Below are 17,157 nucleotides of genomic sequence, written 5' to 3' on the forward strand. Positions count from 1 at the left end.
GTTTCCAAAATAACCAGAACATAAAAAAAATATAATATTTTACTCTCAAGCACATTCTGTTCACTTTGTGAACTATTGGTTGTCCATGGCAATAATTGTTGAACCGCACATCACCCACCCTCTGGAACAAAGCACAGAATTTTGTTTGGGCTGCACAGTTAGCATAGCAGTTAGGGCAGCGCTATTAATGCACCAGCGACTCAGGTTCGAATCCAGCGCTGTCTGTAAAGAGTTTGTATGTTCTCCCTGTGTCTGCGTGGGTTTCCTCCAGGCGCTCCAATTTCCTCCCACTCTTCGAATGCATGGGAGTTGTTGATTAATTGGGCGACATAAGAATGTGAACCTTGAGCACCAAGGCAGAAAGAGAAGAACCGATGTCAATGAATTCCATTCCTCTCAGTTCAAGATCATCTGGGGAATATGATTAAATATGTGAATGCACTATTTTAATGAAATAGTAAGTGCACATTTAGAATGTTTTTAAATGCATCAGAAAAATGTGGCAAAGCAATTCTGGAACTTGAATACAAGAAGATTGAGAGAGGGCAAGATTTAATTATAAAGCCATGAAAAGAGCCGTGATAATTGGAGTTCTTTTAGTTTTGATGTGGAACCTGGAGTGAAGTTTAAAATTTAAATGAGACTTGACATTTCAGAGAAATATGGTGTGTTAACATAAATTGATTGCTGTCGAGTTAAGTGGATATCTGATTCACCAATGGAAAAAACAGTTTTACACTGTGACATCGATTTTCAGTTTTTGTTTCAATCCTAGCAAGAGAAGTATTTTCAATGCTGCTATCTTTGTAATGCACAGTTTTCATGAAGTGAATTGGGTTGAGTCCAACAGTAGGCCATTTCAGATCGCCCAAAAGTTGAGATGTAAAGGCAGAGAAACTCCGCCAAAACGCATAATCACCTACCTTTCTGAATGTGCAGGGGCAGTCTCCAAACCACATTATCTAACCCATCTCTGAGAGGGATAATCTCCGCAGCGCAGCCCTCCGCTGATCAACCTGAATGTACAGCCGCGCTAAGTGCCTGTTTAGAGGCGAGCTGATGATGCCGTCACCCCACGACCCATTTCCTCACTCACTCCTCTCCCTCCAAGTCGGGGGCAGCGGGAGCGCTCAGTGTAGTTGGGGCAGCGGGGGCTGGTGGGGCAGTGGGAGCCGTCAGGGGGCAGTCGGTACGGGCTGGGACAGCCACACTGGGCCGTTTCAGTCTTTGGGGCCACTCTCTGTGACTGAAAACTAGGCAGAACAATGGCCGTCTTCCCTACCCATAATCCCCCAGGCAGTTCCAGGTGTGTGGGGGGATTATGGGTAGGGAAGACGGCCATTGCTCTGCTGCATATTTATGACGGGTGGCGCTACGGCACTAGTAGCTCCACCTCCATTGGATCCGGAGGGCGCTACGTAGTGCCTCTGGATATGAATGGGACATTATAACAGCCTTTTAGGGCTGCTGCCTGAAAAGTAAGTTCCCATTTTTCCATCCGCTCTGTTGCTGGTCTCAAGGCAGAGGCCCAACGTGAAATGGCCTAGTGTTTACAATGAGGGACTCTGTGTTGAATATTTATGGAATGTTTAGCTTGATTTCCCTTTTGTATCCTTAGCGTGCTGCTGTAATTTTGAAATTACCTGCAGCACATTGATTTAACAACACTATTAAATATAGCATCAGTATTTTGTTCAAGCATTTTGGGGCATGTCTGTTGCTAGTGGTTCGGACGGTGAGAAGCACCCCACCTGGAGAAATGAGTGTGCATCTTACCATAACTTTCCATTGTGTCAAGTGTCAATGATTAGAGGCACAGTATTTTGAACCACACTAGAAAAAGTACATCACTCGTGAAACCATACCTGTGTGCGGTTCTGTTTGCCCAACTATAGGACGGTTGCCATTAAACTGGAAAGGGTGCTCTCCCTTTCCTCTATTGACTACATTTGCTGTGACCGTTGCTTAAATAGAGCTCAAAGAATTATTGAGGACCCTTTCCATACATCATACAGTATTGATGAGCTTCTAACATAAGGAAGAAGTTACAAGAGCATCAAGATCAGGACTACCAAGCTGGGAAGTAGCTTCTTCCCACAGGCAGTGAGACTGATGACTGGTCTCTTATAAATGAAATGAGTAAATATTTTATATATATACATATATCTGCTTGGCTTGGCTTCGCGGACGAAGATTTATAGAGGGGGTAAATGTCCACGTCAGCTGCAGGCTCGTTTGTGGCTGACAAGTCCGATGCGGGACAGGCAGACACGGTTGCAGCGGTTGCAGGGGAAAATTGGTGGGTTGGGGTTGGGTGTTGGGTTTTTCCTCCTTTGCCTTTTGTCAGTGAGGTGGGCTCTGCGGTCTTCTTCAAAGGAGGTTGCTGCCCGCCGAACTGTGAGGCGCCAAGATGCACGGTTTGAGGCGATATCAGCCCACTGGCGGTGGTCAATGTGGCAGGCACCAAGAGATTTCTTTAAGCAGTCCTTGTATATATATATATTATATATATATTTATATAATATATTTTATATATATATATATATATATATATATAAATACATATTTATTTATTTTATATATGGTATGAGTGAGCATTGTGGTTTGTCTGGTTGTATATACAGTCAGATGATAATAAACATTTTTAGACTCACAGGGATATTACCTTGCTCTGGAGGGCCTGAGTTATAAGAAGAGGCTGGAATAGTGTAAGGTAAAAACATCATGAGTTGGGACCGGAGAAGGAGTCACCCAGTACTAAAGAGTAACAGGATGCAGGTGTGACCTTGTACGCTCAAGATAAGTATGGCAATAACAAGATGATGTGCAGCAGACTAACAGAGAAGGGTAGCAACAGCTTATTCATTGGACAATGTAATGGTATGATAATTTACTAAGTGCGTGTCCTGAGGTATAAAAAAAACACCACTTGCTGATATCGGGAGAATGCGCCTTCTCCAACTAACACTGTTAGTTGCAAGTGTTACAATCCGGTAATAAAGAACCTTGATTTCGACTCAGTCTGGTGTCTGACTCACTCATTCTCGAACAAAGCAGTCTAACAATAGGCTAGGATGCTTTTCACTGTGGGTGACCTAACAGAGGTGAACAAAATCATGAGGGGCTTCAATAAGGTGTATGGTCCACCTTTATCTCAGGGTAGGGGGCCTAAAAAGAGAGCTTAGGTTAAAAGTGAGAGGGCAATTTTTTCCACCTACAAGGTGTTGGGTATGTAGAACGAGCTACCAGAGGAAGCCATGACATTTAGACAAATGCATGAGTTGGAAAAGTGTAGAGGGACAAGGGCCAAGCACAGGCCATAGGGACTAACTGTTGTACATTGGCTGGCATGGATGAATTGGGCTGAAGGACCTGTGACTGCTGTATGTTTCCATGACCCAGAGCTCCTTGATCGTCAGTTGCAAAGATATATAATCAACTTTACAAGCCTGACCACTTCATCCAGATATGACCAGAAAGCAGAATAAAAAGATGAGGAGGAGCATGGTCCATCAGGCAAGAGGTCAAAGGTGGATATGGGTGGGAGAGCAGAGAAGAAAAATCTGAGAGGTGAGTGGGGGAGGTGGTGAATGGAGAGGGAAGGGGTGGAGAGCTGGAGGAAAGGGATAGGGAAAAAGAGATACTTAGAGGAGGGGTTTAATGGAAACTGGAGATTAATGTTGGAGAGTGCCAGCAGAATATTTGGTGTGGTTCCTCCAATTTGCGAGTAGCCAAAGTTTAGTAGGGCATGACGTCATGGATAGACATATCAGTGTGGGAATAGGTGTAGAATTGATTACTGAGAGATTCTCCCTTATTGCAGCAGACTGGATGAAGGAGCTTAATAAAACTATCTCCCAGTCTGCATTCAGTCTCTCTGATATAGAAGAGGCCGAATTAGGAGCACCAAATGCAGTAGATGAGTCCTGCAGATTCACAAGTGAAGTGTTAGTTCATGTGGAAGAACTGCTTGTGGCCTCAAATGGTGGTGAGGGAGGAGGCGTGACCATGTATGGCATTTCTTGCCATCACAGAGGTAGATACAAAGGGGGAAATTGATGGGAAGGGATGAGTGAATGAGGGAATCACAGAGGGAGTGGGATGTTTACATTTGGTTTTGTTGGACAGGTTATGGCATTGGCATGCCAAGCACCAGACTCCAAACTGTGGAATGGCAGTGATCATCAGGCAGAACGAGACAAAGATTTTCTGACATCCTTGGGTATAAGGAACCCCTGGCCCATGACGGCTCAGTATTAAAGAAGGAGTCATTGAGTCCCAAACAGGGAGTGTGCAAAAACCCAACATAAATAGTGGAAGGAACGTACCCACAAAATAACCATCCATGGACTGTTCTCGGGAACACACACACAGTCAGACATCCAAAACTGCTGGAAGGCCATCAACTTGGTGAAAGATGCACTTTGGTCTGCTCAAAGCCTGCTGGTCTATCAGCACATTGAAATGCCAGTGATGGAATGCTGCCGACTGGCACACTCCAGGCTGCAAGAGTGCATGCTAGGGGATGCACAGAGGCTTCGTGCAGCCAATGCGAGGGCACTGTAGGGAAGGTTTGCACTCTAGACCAGTGGTTCTCCACCTTTTTCTTTCCACTTACATACCACTTTAAGTATTTCCTATGCCATCAGTGCTCTTTGATTAGTAAGGGATTGCGTAAGATGGTATGTGGGTGGAAAATGTTTGGAAACCACTGTTTTAATCATACCTAATTGACTAGTTAAGTGCACGGTTTCATAACTCCGAAGGAAATGGGTCAGTGGCAATTTTTCTCAAGCAAAATATTTCAGTAACAGTTGGGTCTAGAGCAGTGATTCTCAACCTTCCCTCCCACTCACATACCAACTTAAGCAATCCCTTACTAATCACAGAGCATTGATGGCATAGGGATTACTTAAAGTGGTATGTGATTGGAAAGAAAAAGGTTGAGAACCACTCTGAGTCCTGCATTAAGGGGCTGAGACCGAGGGAAAGTCCCTCAAACAACAGAGGGAGAGAAGTGACAAGGTACCACAGGGATGGTAATGGGGTATTTAGAGCACAAATGTAACAATGTACATTGATGGGAATGTATAGATATGATTGACACTATGGTCATGAAAAGACATTGAGCTGTTTCCTTTTTGGTAAATAATTTATTGAGAATAAAGTCTTTTTTTTGTGGGGGGGGGGGCAGAATTCCCTCAGTGGGGAAGAGTCTGTGGTTTTGCACTTTGGCATCACCAGCCATCTCAGAACATACAAAACTGGAATGGAAACAGATCAGCATCGTCCCCAAAGGACTGTAGCAGAAGTAGTAGCTTTCGTATCCATGCAGAAATGTGGAGTATTTATAGCTTCAAAAAGATCTCCCATCAGAAAGTGGGAAAATATTGATTCATCTGTATCTTTTTTCATGCAGTTACATCATCTGTACAGAGCACTAATGGGAGATTTCTCTATAACTGCAGAGTGGCCAGGAACTGAATGGTTTAGAATTTGTTCTGTATTATTGATCCCAGGCTTTGTGGTTAATTGCAAAGAAACAATGAAATTGGCTGGAAAAAAATTGCTTTTTGGATAACATATTTTCAAAATTTTTAAAGCAAAAGTTTAATTTCAAGCTAATAAATTTTCTTTCATTCTTTGCAGCCCCTAGAATCTCTATCCCTTGCTGATTCGAAGCTTAAGACTGAATTAACAATAATAATTAATGCTTTGGGAAGCAATTCTTCGTTAACCAAGGTGGATATTAGTGGGAATGGAATGGGAGATATCGGTGCGAAGATGCTTGGGAAAGCACTGCAGATTAACACGAAGCTCAGGTAACATTTTGAGACTGCAAATTCACTTACTTTAGCTGTTGCAACGGCGTCCAGTTCCATGACGACGTGTCTTGAGCTGTTATTCCACAAAGGCGGAACTGGGTCTCAGCCTGGTTCAGCCACATTCGAGGCTGGTGGGCCCAGAAAGAGGGCAGGTGAACGTCTACAGCGTTAACTTCAGCTGTGGCAGCAGCTTCTGCTAGAGTCCACATTGACTGTGGATTCAAGCTTCGGCTGAATCTTGCAGTCAGGGTCACCTACTCCAGTAGAGCTACTGTATGAATTCACCAGCCACAGTGGTTAGTCAGCAAAGACTCTTTATTCAAATTTGCCTCCCCTTTTAAATCCCTTCCGGCCCGGACACCTGGGACCGGAAGTGACATCACCCCATGCCTGCAACTCACTTGAAGGGCGCGTGTCTTAAAGTAAAGACGACGGGAGCCCCATGCCATCTTGTAGATGAGTACCCAACTCCCCAGTATGCCAGCTGCATTGGCAACAGTTTGGCCTACTGTGCTACGTGGCCACTCAGCCCGCTACAACATCTGCTGTTAATTTTTTTTATGCCAAGACCATTTTCTCTTCACTCTCCCGTTAATTCCATTAACATTAAAACTAATAAATTTTAAAGTTCTATCCATCTTCTTCTTTAAAACAATATTTTAACTGTAAAACCACTTTGATTCTTTAAATAATAGTGATCCTTCCCCTTTAAGAAAAATTACAATGTTCCTGCCCAACGGTGATGTATATGTAGAACCCTGAAAGCGCACAAAAAAAGCTGGTGGAATCTCTCGAGGAGGAACAACCCCTCCCTTTAGCACCATTTTTTTTTTGTTACTCCTCTCCAGACGCGACTCTCCCTCCTAGACTGAAGTCTCCACCCTGCTACCACTTTTCCCAAATTTCTTTTTCTTTTACTGAGCTCTCCGTAAACATTTCTATACACTTTAATTTTAAACAATAAATATGTTGGCTTAACCAAAAATTTTTTTAAAAATACAACTTTTACTTAGTTCCATTATAAATATTTTCACAATCTTCTCCCTTGGCAACCTTGATCTCTTTATTTACAAACTTTGCAGAAGGTCTTTCACCTTATTCTTGGTCTTGAATAATCATTGGTTCCCTCTGCTACTTCGCCCCTTAAAGTCGCAGGATATATCATTGAGTATTTCAATTTTTTAAATATGTAATTGTCTTTTCACACCTTCAAATTCTTTTCTTTGTTTAATCAAGGTCAGGCTAAAATCTTGAAAAAATAGTACCTTTTCATGATCAATCTCGAGCGGGCCATTATTCTGCTCCCAGATTTATCTCCTGTTCATGGTAGCTTAAAAGTCTCACCAGAACTGGTCTTGGTCTTTGATCGCCGGCTCTTCTGGGTCCAAATGTTCATTGAGCTCTCTTGATATGCAGTTTGTCTCTTCTGCTAATTTGTCTTCTCCCAACACTTGTGGGATCTTTGAAAAAAGTCCAATGATGTGGACATTATTTTGTCGACTAAAGTTCTCCATGTGGTCAATTTTGTACAGTAATCCTTGTTTATCCAACTCCCAATCTTTGGCTTTTTTTCCCAAAGCTTCAAGTTTTTCATGCATTTTTGTCAGTTCAATCTCTGTTTGACCCATCCTCTCCATCGGGTTTTCAACAATCTCTTTTATTTCTATCATTTTCTCCATCATGTCACTTATCACTGTTTCAAAACTTATGAATCAGTTAGTCAAATTCTCAATTTTTCCAGAATGATACTCAATTCTTGACCTGACTCCCCAGTTAAACCTGGTTCTGCTGGTCCTTTCGCCATTTTTTTCACCGCTCCCTTTCAGACTTTCACCCAAAGTTCCCAGTTGAAGAGGAGCTTCTTCAGTCTTTGTTCTCGGCTGCCTTGGCTTCTTTGTGCTAGTTTTATCCATTTTTGTGAAGAAAATCTTGATTTTCAAGTTTTGACCATCTATTTAGTACTCTTCATGACGAGCTCAACCAAAACACATCTGTCTGAGTCTTTCGCATGGCCATGCCCCTCTGAAATGATTATTTTGTTAAGACAAACTTGAGACTGCAGAGCCATTAACTTGAAGAGCAGTGTCTCATATTCTGCAGGGTATTTTCCTACCCAATGACATGAACATTGAATTCTCCATCCACAAACATCCTCTCGCATGTACTCTCCTTTGCAACCCCACCCCAGCCCCCTGATACCCAGTTCCTTTCCCCTGCCCCACCTGGTCACTAGCCATCCACTCCTCTCTCTGTATCCCCTCCACCCCCTTTTCTATCTGACCAGCATCTCTTCCTTGTATGGTTCTACCAATCTTCTTCCTTCAGGAGCTGCCTCCAACTTTACCCTCCCCTTCCCTCCTGGCACCATCTCCCTTCTGTCCATCATCCTTCATCCCTCCTCAGTCCAGCAATCTCCTACTGACCCCACCACTTTCTTCAATACTGCCCACCTTCCCTCGCTTTCCACAGTCGGTAATCAAGTTTCCAGGCTGAAAGATCCTTTCCCCTCCATGGATGCAGCCTAATCCACGCGGTTCATTCAGCACTTTTCTTTCTGAATTATTTTGTTGTGCTTGGCTTGTTTTGAGAGTGGGCAAATGCATTATTTCATAATGAGGAAGAGTACTTCTTTGGTTCCTTTCTCCTTCTTGTGCAAGTAGGCCTCTTAAGTGAGCTCAGGCCTGTTGAGGAAGTTTCCTTGGGGAGCACCTGAACATGGAGCTTGAAAGAGGGGGCAAATATTGTAATGTTTATTTGTGAATGTTGCACCTTGTTTGAGGAACACCAAGATGTTGGCTGAAACTAATTATAATCACAATTGTTATCTGTGTACTGTATCTCTTGGACAAGATTTTATGAGCTTGGGATATTCTAGAGTTTACTGAAAAGTTGCTAATCTCTTCCAACAGGACGGTAATCTGGGACAAGAACAACATAACGGCGCAGGGCTTCCAGGATATTGCTGTGGCCTTGGAAAAGTAGGTAACACAAGCAGAGTCTTTCCTTTTAAGATGTAGGCATGTCTGGTTTGGTGCTAGTTTATCGATCTAAAGTAGCAGTTAATGATGCAGATATTGCATTGTGTTTGTGTTAACGATGCTCCTGACTTTGGCAATGTGGCAGTGTTACCACTGGGACAGGAATCCAGCAGGGTGGGATAATGATGAGGCTCAGCTCAGGTGAGTTCAAAGCACGTAGCAGATTGCAAATTAGATTTGGTCAAGAATAAAATTCAGTAAATTTGGAAACTTCCAGCTAGAGTAATTGGAATTAGTTTGTTGCACAGTGTTATCAGGTTCCAGGATTGGCACTAAGGGGGGCATCCGCAGGCATTGCGCATCACTTGTGTCTAGCTTGACACATGCTAGCGACAGTCCACCTACCCTCTGGCCACATCAAGCATCAGTAACATCTAGAGATGCTTGATGCAATAAAACCAGCACCCTCGTCTCCTATGGGGTGTGGGGGGGGGGGGGGTGGGATGGTCCCAGCATCCAGTAGCACCTCTTTACCCCCCCCCCCCAACACGCTAATGGCACCCTCTAGCATTCGTTCTGGCGCTGACCCTATCAAGTTCATGATATATTTAAGGAAGGATACAGTATCCATGTGACTCAAACACCTGCTGAACAATTAATTTTATTTTCCTTACCATCTCTTAGTTATATCAAGCCTAATTTTTAAAAAACGATCAAAGTTGATTAAGTTTATTTCTTTTGACACAGACATTTGTTTGAATTGAATTTTTTATTTACTTGTATACCAATATACAGTGGAAAAAAAACCATTTTAATCTGCTGGAGGAATTCAGATCGAGCAGCATCTGTGATGGGGAAAGAGTGGTTGATATTCAGGCTGGAGCTCTTCAGGACTGAGAATGCAGAAAGAAGGTAGCCGGTGTAGTGAGGATAGGCTGGGAGGGGTTGGACATGGGCCCGTAGGGTGAACCGTGAAGGGCGCAGAACGATGGACAGGTAGGGAGGCAGAAGCAATTAATTGTCAGATGCCAGATGTAGGGAGAAGAGGCAAGTGGAAAATAAAAGTGGAAGGGGGGTGGGGTGGGGGTCGGATGGAGGAAGATGCTTCATGTATGGTGAATAAGTGGGGAGCAGAGCTGGAATCTGATAAGTGGAGAAAGTTATGATGGGAAAATATCAGGGAAGAGGGCAGGACAAATGGGGCCAGATGAAACCAAAATGGGGAGGAGGGGTAAATCCTGTAGGTGAAATGTGGGAGAGAAGGATGGAACAAGAGGGGAGGCGAGAATGAGTGGGAGTACATGGGATAGGGGAGAGAACAGAAGTAGCTCGGAAGAAGTGGTGGGGGGATCTGTCATCTGAAATTGGAAAATTCTACATTCATATCCACTGGGCTGTGGACTGGCCTGGTGGAATAAGAGGTATTATTCCTCTAATTTACATTGGGCCCCACTTTATCCATCATCCCTCTCCCATCCCTGATTCTCCATTTCCCTGCTGCCTTCTGTCCCTCCCTCCCACCTTGACCATGAGGTTATGCTGGCTATTTCTCTGCTGAACTCTGTCTCGAAATAACAACCATTCCTTTTCCTCCCACTGATGCAGCACAGCCTGCTGGGTTCCTCCAGCTTTTGCTCAAGATTCCAGCATCTGCGTGTGCGTCTCAATTAAAAAAAACCTTATTTTGCGTGCTGTCCTCACAAGTTATAGGGTACAAAGGGTAGTGGAAAAATAAAACAGAAATGCAGAAGGTGTCACAATGAAATGGGTGTTTGAGTTAAAGATTAAAGTACAGTTAAACTAAGCAAGGCATTATCTTTCACTAATAAGAACTCCATTCAAATGTCTCATAACAGGAAAGAAGCTATCCTGGAATCTGAATTTGGATAGCACCATGGTCCAACAAGCTCAGTCAGCAGCTTTGCAACAAAGTGGAAAATTGTCCACCTAGTCGAGGGCAAATCTTTCAGACGAAATGTATCCCTTTAGATTACTCTTCTCCAGTGCCCCACAAGATTGTGTACTCAGTCCCTTACTGTAGTCCCTGTACATTGACGACAGTGGGGCCAAACACTCCATCTTCATCTGTAAATTCACAGATGACACAACTGTTGAGGGCAGGATCTCGAACAGTGAAAAAATACAGAGGGGAGATGAAAGGACTAATGGTTTGGTCCTAAGACACAACCTTTTCCTCAGTGCCAGCAAGACCGAAGAGCTGGTTATAGACTTCTGGAGGAGGATGAAGCTTACTGCATGGTCCACATCAACAGTGCTGAGGTGGAGATACTAGATAACTTTAAGCCTCTGACTAAACATTTTCAGTATCTTGTTCTGATCCTCCAAATGGCCAAAACCATGCACCAGTGCCCCTCCTTCCTCAGAAGCCTGAGGAAATTTGGCACATCACCAGTGTCCCTTAACAACTTCTGCAGGTTCAACAAGGAAAGAATCCTGACAGCGTCAGTGTGTGGTACAGGAACTGCTCTGCCCAAGACCACAAGAAACTGCAGAGTGTTGTGAGCGCAACTCAGACCATCACACACATACCCTCCCACTGCCTTGGCAAAAGAAGCCAACATCTTAAAATACCTCATCCATACCCAGCCATGCTCTCTTCATCACATCAAAGCTTCCCAACCCCACCCCCCCACCTTTCCGTTCAGAAAGAAGAATGACTAGTGTGAGATCACACACCACTAGATTCAAGGACAGTTTCTTTCCCTCTGTTATTGGACACCTGAATAAACCTCAAAACCGTAAAATTGTGCTGCTTTGGCTCCATGCCAACTGATCACCCTCTATAAATGCATTCCTGTATTGTCTTGTTGGACCATGTATGCAATGTCTCGTTGCAAAACTGTAGATGTGACAATCAATTTGAACGTACATGCTCCAGGCATGCAGAAGTTGTTAAGGGATACTGGAGATGTGCCAAATTTCCTCAGGCTTCTGAGGAAGTAGGGGCACTGGCACATGGTTTTGGCCATTTGGAAGATCAGAACAAGATACTGGAAATGTTTAGTCAGAGGCTTAAAGTTATCTAGTATCTCCACCTCAGCAATGTTGATGTGGACAAGGCAGTAAGCTTCGTCCTCCTCCAGAGGTCAAGAATGAAGTTAGGGCATTGGAGCCATGAGGCAATCTCATGCCAATCTCTTTCTTTCCTAACTCCATCATACACTACTAATTTAATCCCTCTATCCAGGCACCAAACAACCTCTAGTTCATAATGTGGCATTTCAGTTTTATTTTCAGTAATTCTCCTGGGCCTGGTATCTGCTTTGATGGCTTTGCAAAACCCCACACTTCGACAAGCTGAATCATTTAATTTACTCCAGGGGACCTACATTTTTCTTTCGTATTTCTGCTGCCATCTGTTCCATTGTTTTACCTTATCTGTATTCCTCCTCTGCTGCGTTCTCATTGTTCTGACTGCACACGGTAGTGGTTGTTACAGTCTGCTGAGGCTCTCTGCCAATCTGCCCTGGTTGATTGCCTCACCAGCAGTTCCGATTACAGTATCCACAGTACCGACAGTGACACTAGTAAAACTGCCGGGCGGCTGCAGGAATGCATTAGGTGAGATCAAACCAGTCAGTTCATGCAGAAGAAATTGCAATCACTCAAGCTCCTGATGTAAATTACATTGACTGAAATCCCCCTTGCCTCTTTGAATTCTTTTCAACTGTCCTTTTCTCACCTAGATTAAGTATTGAATCTTCCCAATGCTGAAATGTAGCTTTTAGGAAGTAGAATTCGTGTTTGTTTTCCATGAGTTAGTCGTATCTCATTCTGAATTAACTGAAAGTTGAACTTGATTTGAAGTGTTTGAAATTGTATGGATCCTTGATTCAGTTGAAACTCCACAGTACAGAAAAAAAAACAATCAAAATGTGTTCATTGATCAATGTTTACCATTTGCAACCATCTGAATTGTCCTCTAAAAATATTGGTGCCATTTTGAATAATGGTGCAAAGTTCAGCTTTTGATAAAAACATAGTAATGACATTTTTTCTTCTGAGATCCGATTTGGAATTTTCAAAAGGTGATTAAGATTGAAGGCAAATTATGAAAATGGATTAGTTGCAGCTTTGGGTAAATAAATACTCAACAGTATTCTTTTGGAAGGATGTATTTAACACATTGGTGAAGCAGGCTTGTTCTTGTATGAGATAGTGGATTTGAATTTGAATTACTGTGGTTGTAAGGTAAGTTAAGCAGACAGATTTTCCTGAGGCATATTTCCAGTCATTTTGGATTACTTAAAACTTCAATTTAGATTTTGACATACAGCTGGTAACGAGCCTGTGAGCATATGTGCTGCCCACATACTCCAATTAACCTACAATCCCATACATTTTGAAGGGTGGGATGAAACCGGAGCACCCAAAGAAACCCATGTAGACAAGGGAGAATGTACAAACTCCTTATAGACAGTGTCAGATTCGAACCCGGTTTGCCTGCGCTATAATAGCATTGAGCTAACTGCTACACTGAACCTGCTGCCTTTGAAGAGTTATATCGCGATCACAAGGTCCAACTACGTGTTTTTTAACTGCAGCAGCTGTAATATACATTATTGGAGCTGGAGTTATTGAGGCTGTTCGCACCAGTTAAAGAATACCCATTCCAGTTGCAGGCCCTTGAAAGAGTCATTTTTTTTAATTTTTCAACATTACCTCCCTGAGTCAGGACTGGGTATGTTTTCCTTGCTGTCTTCCTTGGATGTGGTAGCTGTTTCTCAGGCTCCCTCTCTGAAATGGAACCCTGATTCACCATTACCCATGGTAACCATGATGGACACAAGCCATACCATCAACAGACATTTGAATGTGCTGTCGCTATCTCAAGGGCAAACAATCGACCCTATGTTATCTAGGGTCACCAAAGCCACCAGGCAGCCCCGCATTGATTTTGGTCTGATAAATACACACATCACCACCGATTGAGCTCAGTGCTCTATGCATGTATTAGCTCTAGAATTGCCACAGTTTTCCACTTAATAGCAAGCGATTAAGGATGCGTCAAGCATATCATTACTTCAGATACGCTGTCTAATCAATTTAGAAACATTCATGAGCATCTTTTCAATCTTCACAAACCATCATCCAAGCTCTATTGTCCCTATTTAAAATAGTCTTAGTGTATATAAGAAACATTTAAGACAAAGATTGTGATGTACCACTCATTATTTCCTTTACATCCTTCTCTTCATTCAAGTAAATTTCAGTTTATAGTTCAGAGGATCTGCAATATGTGTTGAGGATCGAACTTTCTAAACACTGATGGTGATCGTTTGACCTTCTGCTTAAACGTATCACCATCTTAAAACCACAAAACATTATACCCACCTCGCTATGCAAGTGCAAGTTGGAAATTGTGGTCTATAGGTTTTAATCTTTATCAAAGACTTTGCCTCAATTTGAACCTTTGCACTTACATTGTGAGGTGGACATTTTGTATTTATTTGGTGATGTTTAACTTGGAGCACAAACAATCGCTGTCACCTGCTGATCAGTATTTAGAAAGTTGGGGTCTCAATGCTCAATGCTGATCTTCTGATCTATAAAATGAATAACTCATTGTAGATTATTGTCATGCAGATTCTTTGGCTTGGCTTCGCGGACGAAGATTTATGGAGGGGGTAAAAGTCCACATCAGCTGCAGGCTCGTTTGTGGCTGACAAGTCCGATGCGGGACAGGCAGACACGGTTGCAGCGGTTGCAGGGGAAAATTGGTTGGTTGGGGTTGGGTGTTGGGTTTTTCCTCCTTTGCCTTTTGTCAGTGAGGTGGGCTCTGCGGTCTTCTTCAAAGGAGGCTGCTGCCCGCCAAACTGTGAGGCGCCAAGATGCACGGTTTGAGGCGTTATCAGCCCACTGGTGGTGGTCAATGTTGCAGGCACCAAGAGATTTCTTTAGGCAGTCCTTGTACCTTTTCTTTGGTGCACCTCTGTCACGGTGGCCAGTGGAGAGCTCGCCATATAACACGATCTTGGGAAGGCGATGGTCCTCCATTCTGGAGACGTGACCCATCCAGCGCAGCTGGATCTTCAGCAGCGTGGACTCGATGCTGTCGACCTCTGCCATCTCGAGTACTTCGACGTTAGGGATGAAAGCGCTCCAATGGATGTTGAGGATGGAGCGGAGACAACGCTGGTGGAAGCGTTCTAGGAGCCGTAGGTGATGCCGGTAGAGGACCCATGATTCGGAGCCGAACAGGAGTGTGGGTATGACAACGGCTCTGTATACGCTTATCTTTGTGAGGTTTTTCAGTTGGTTGTTTTTCCAGACTCTTTTGTGTAGTCTTCAAAAGGCGCTATTTGCCTTGGCGAGTCTGTTGTCTATCTCATTGTCGATCCTTGCATCTGATGAAATGGTGCAGCCGAGATAGGTAAACTGGTTGACCGTTTTGAGTTTTGTGTGCCCGATGGAGATGTGGGGGGGCTGGTAGTCATGGTGGGGAGCTGGCTGATGGAGGACCTCAGTTTTCTTCAGGCTGACTTCCAGGCCAAACATTTTGGCAGTTTCCGCAAAGCAGGACATCAAGCGCTGAAGAGCTGGCTCTGAATGGGCAACTAAAGCGGCATCGTCTGCAAAGAGTAGTTCACGGACAAGTTGCTCTTGTGTCTTGGTGTGAGCTTGCAGGCGCCTCAGATTGAAGAGACTGCCATCCGTGCGGTACCGGATGTAAACAGCGTCTTCATTGTTGGGGTCTTTCATGGCTTGGTTCAGCATCATGCTGAAGAAGATTGAAAAGAGGGTTGGTGCAAGAACACAGCCTTGCTTCATGCCATTGTTAATGGAGAAGGGTTCAGAGAGCTCATTGCTGTATCTGACCCAACCTTGTTGGTTTTTGAAGTTTTACTTACTCCAGCTTCCCAGGTAAGCAACAAAACATAGGAAGAGAACAAAAATAGTACAAAAGGAAGAGGAAGGAATAATATTCACAGTTGGAAATAAATTAGTAGTGAAAAAAAATTTGCCAACTCAGTAATGCAGACAGGTCTTTGGACTTGTTATGGGAAGGTGGTGCAGGGAAGTCTAGCAGCTGTTGAGGAAAGCAGTGCTGTTCTCGAACCTAGTGGTGTAAAGTTTTAATCTTCTGTACCACCTGCCTGAAAGTAGCAGCAAGGAGAGAACATGGCCAGGATTTTGGTGTGTCTTTCATGTTGGTTGCCTTCATAGGTTTCTTCAATGGATGGGAGGTTGGAGCCTGTGGTGTACTTGGCTGTGTTTGTCACTTTCTGCTGTCTTCTGCATTCCTGGACATTCAAGATTCCCAACTAGGTCATGATGCATCCAGTCAATATATTTTCCACAAAACGCCTAGAGACATTCAGTAGAGTGTTCAACAACATGCCGAATCTCCTCATACTCATCAGAATGTAGGGGCATCATTGTGCCTTCTTCAAAGCTGTTTCAATGTGCTCGGTCCAGGAGAGGTGTTCTGATATGTGGACCCAGGAACTTGAAGCAACTTTTCTTTCCAGAAGTATTAATTAAAACAATCACATCAAATCAATTAATAATATTAATTACAGGACACGATATTAAAATATTGCCACCCCCATCTGGGATGCAGTGTACTCCCACAGCACCCAATGCTTCTGAAGCACCTCCATGGTTCCCGTGGATACCACAACTTGAAGCAACTAACCATTTCCACCATCAATGAATGAAAAGGATAAAGTGGCTTCAATTACTTAATTAACCAACGGCAGTGTGCAATGCTCTGTCAGTCATAGAGTGGGTAGTCATCATGGTTTCCTCGTTCTTCAACTTCTGGTGTTGAATTGCAAGATTATCGACTCTGAGTTAAAGGTGCTGCACCTATTACATTACTGGGTCACATTAATCACCTTTCATAATGTCAACAACTGTTTGAGGAGATCTTGAGCATATCTTCTTGGTGCTACTGAAATCTCAAATGTTACCTTTTTAAAATTGCAGAATTTCTATATTAATCCTTTCATTCCTCTCAACCTAAGCCAGTATCCGAACTAGAACACACCATTCAGCTGTTTTACAACTAAGTAGTATTGCAGTCTTGCAGTGTATATGTCTTAACATTCAGTGACACAAGATTAATTAGGAAACCTGTTACATATATTTATGTAATTAGTTGCTTGTGGCATGCTGTATGTCAAATCAACAGAATTACAGCAAAAACAACTTGAAGGCAAAAAAAAATTGCAGATGCTGGAAAGCAGAAATAAAACCTGAGAATTGTTTTTCTGATTTTTCTGATAATGCAGGAAGTACCCAGCAGGTTAGGCAGCATGGGAGGTGTGGAGAAAATCAAGGAAATGGCTGGGATATGGTGAGACCAAAATGGCGCAGGACACCTTTCT

General features: G+C 43.3%; 1 protein-coding gene across 8 annotated transcripts in view; it reads left to right on the forward strand.

Annotated features, from left to right (window-relative positions):
* Positions 1-17,157, forward strand: part of LOC138751311 (F-actin-uncapping protein LRRC16A-like) — a 378,511-nt gene that overhangs the window by 253,909 nt on the left and 107,445 nt on the right. For all 8 annotated transcript variants that reach the window (XM_069913446.1, XM_069913453.1, XM_069913448.1 and 5 more), the window contains 2 exons: positions 5,650-5,822; positions 8,735-8,803. In XM_069913446.1, the coding sequence (XP_069769547.1) occupies positions 5,650-5,822; positions 8,735-8,803 (242 nt within the window). The remainder of the gene's footprint in view (positions 1-5,649; positions 5,823-8,734; positions 8,804-17,157) is intronic.

The sequence above is a fragment of the Narcine bancroftii genome, chromosome 1, assembly GCF_036971445.1.
Source record: "Narcine bancroftii isolate sNarBan1 chromosome 1, sNarBan1.hap1, whole genome shotgun sequence".
Lineage (NCBI taxonomy): Eukaryota > Metazoa > Chordata > Chondrichthyes > Torpediniformes > Narcinidae > Narcine > Narcine bancroftii.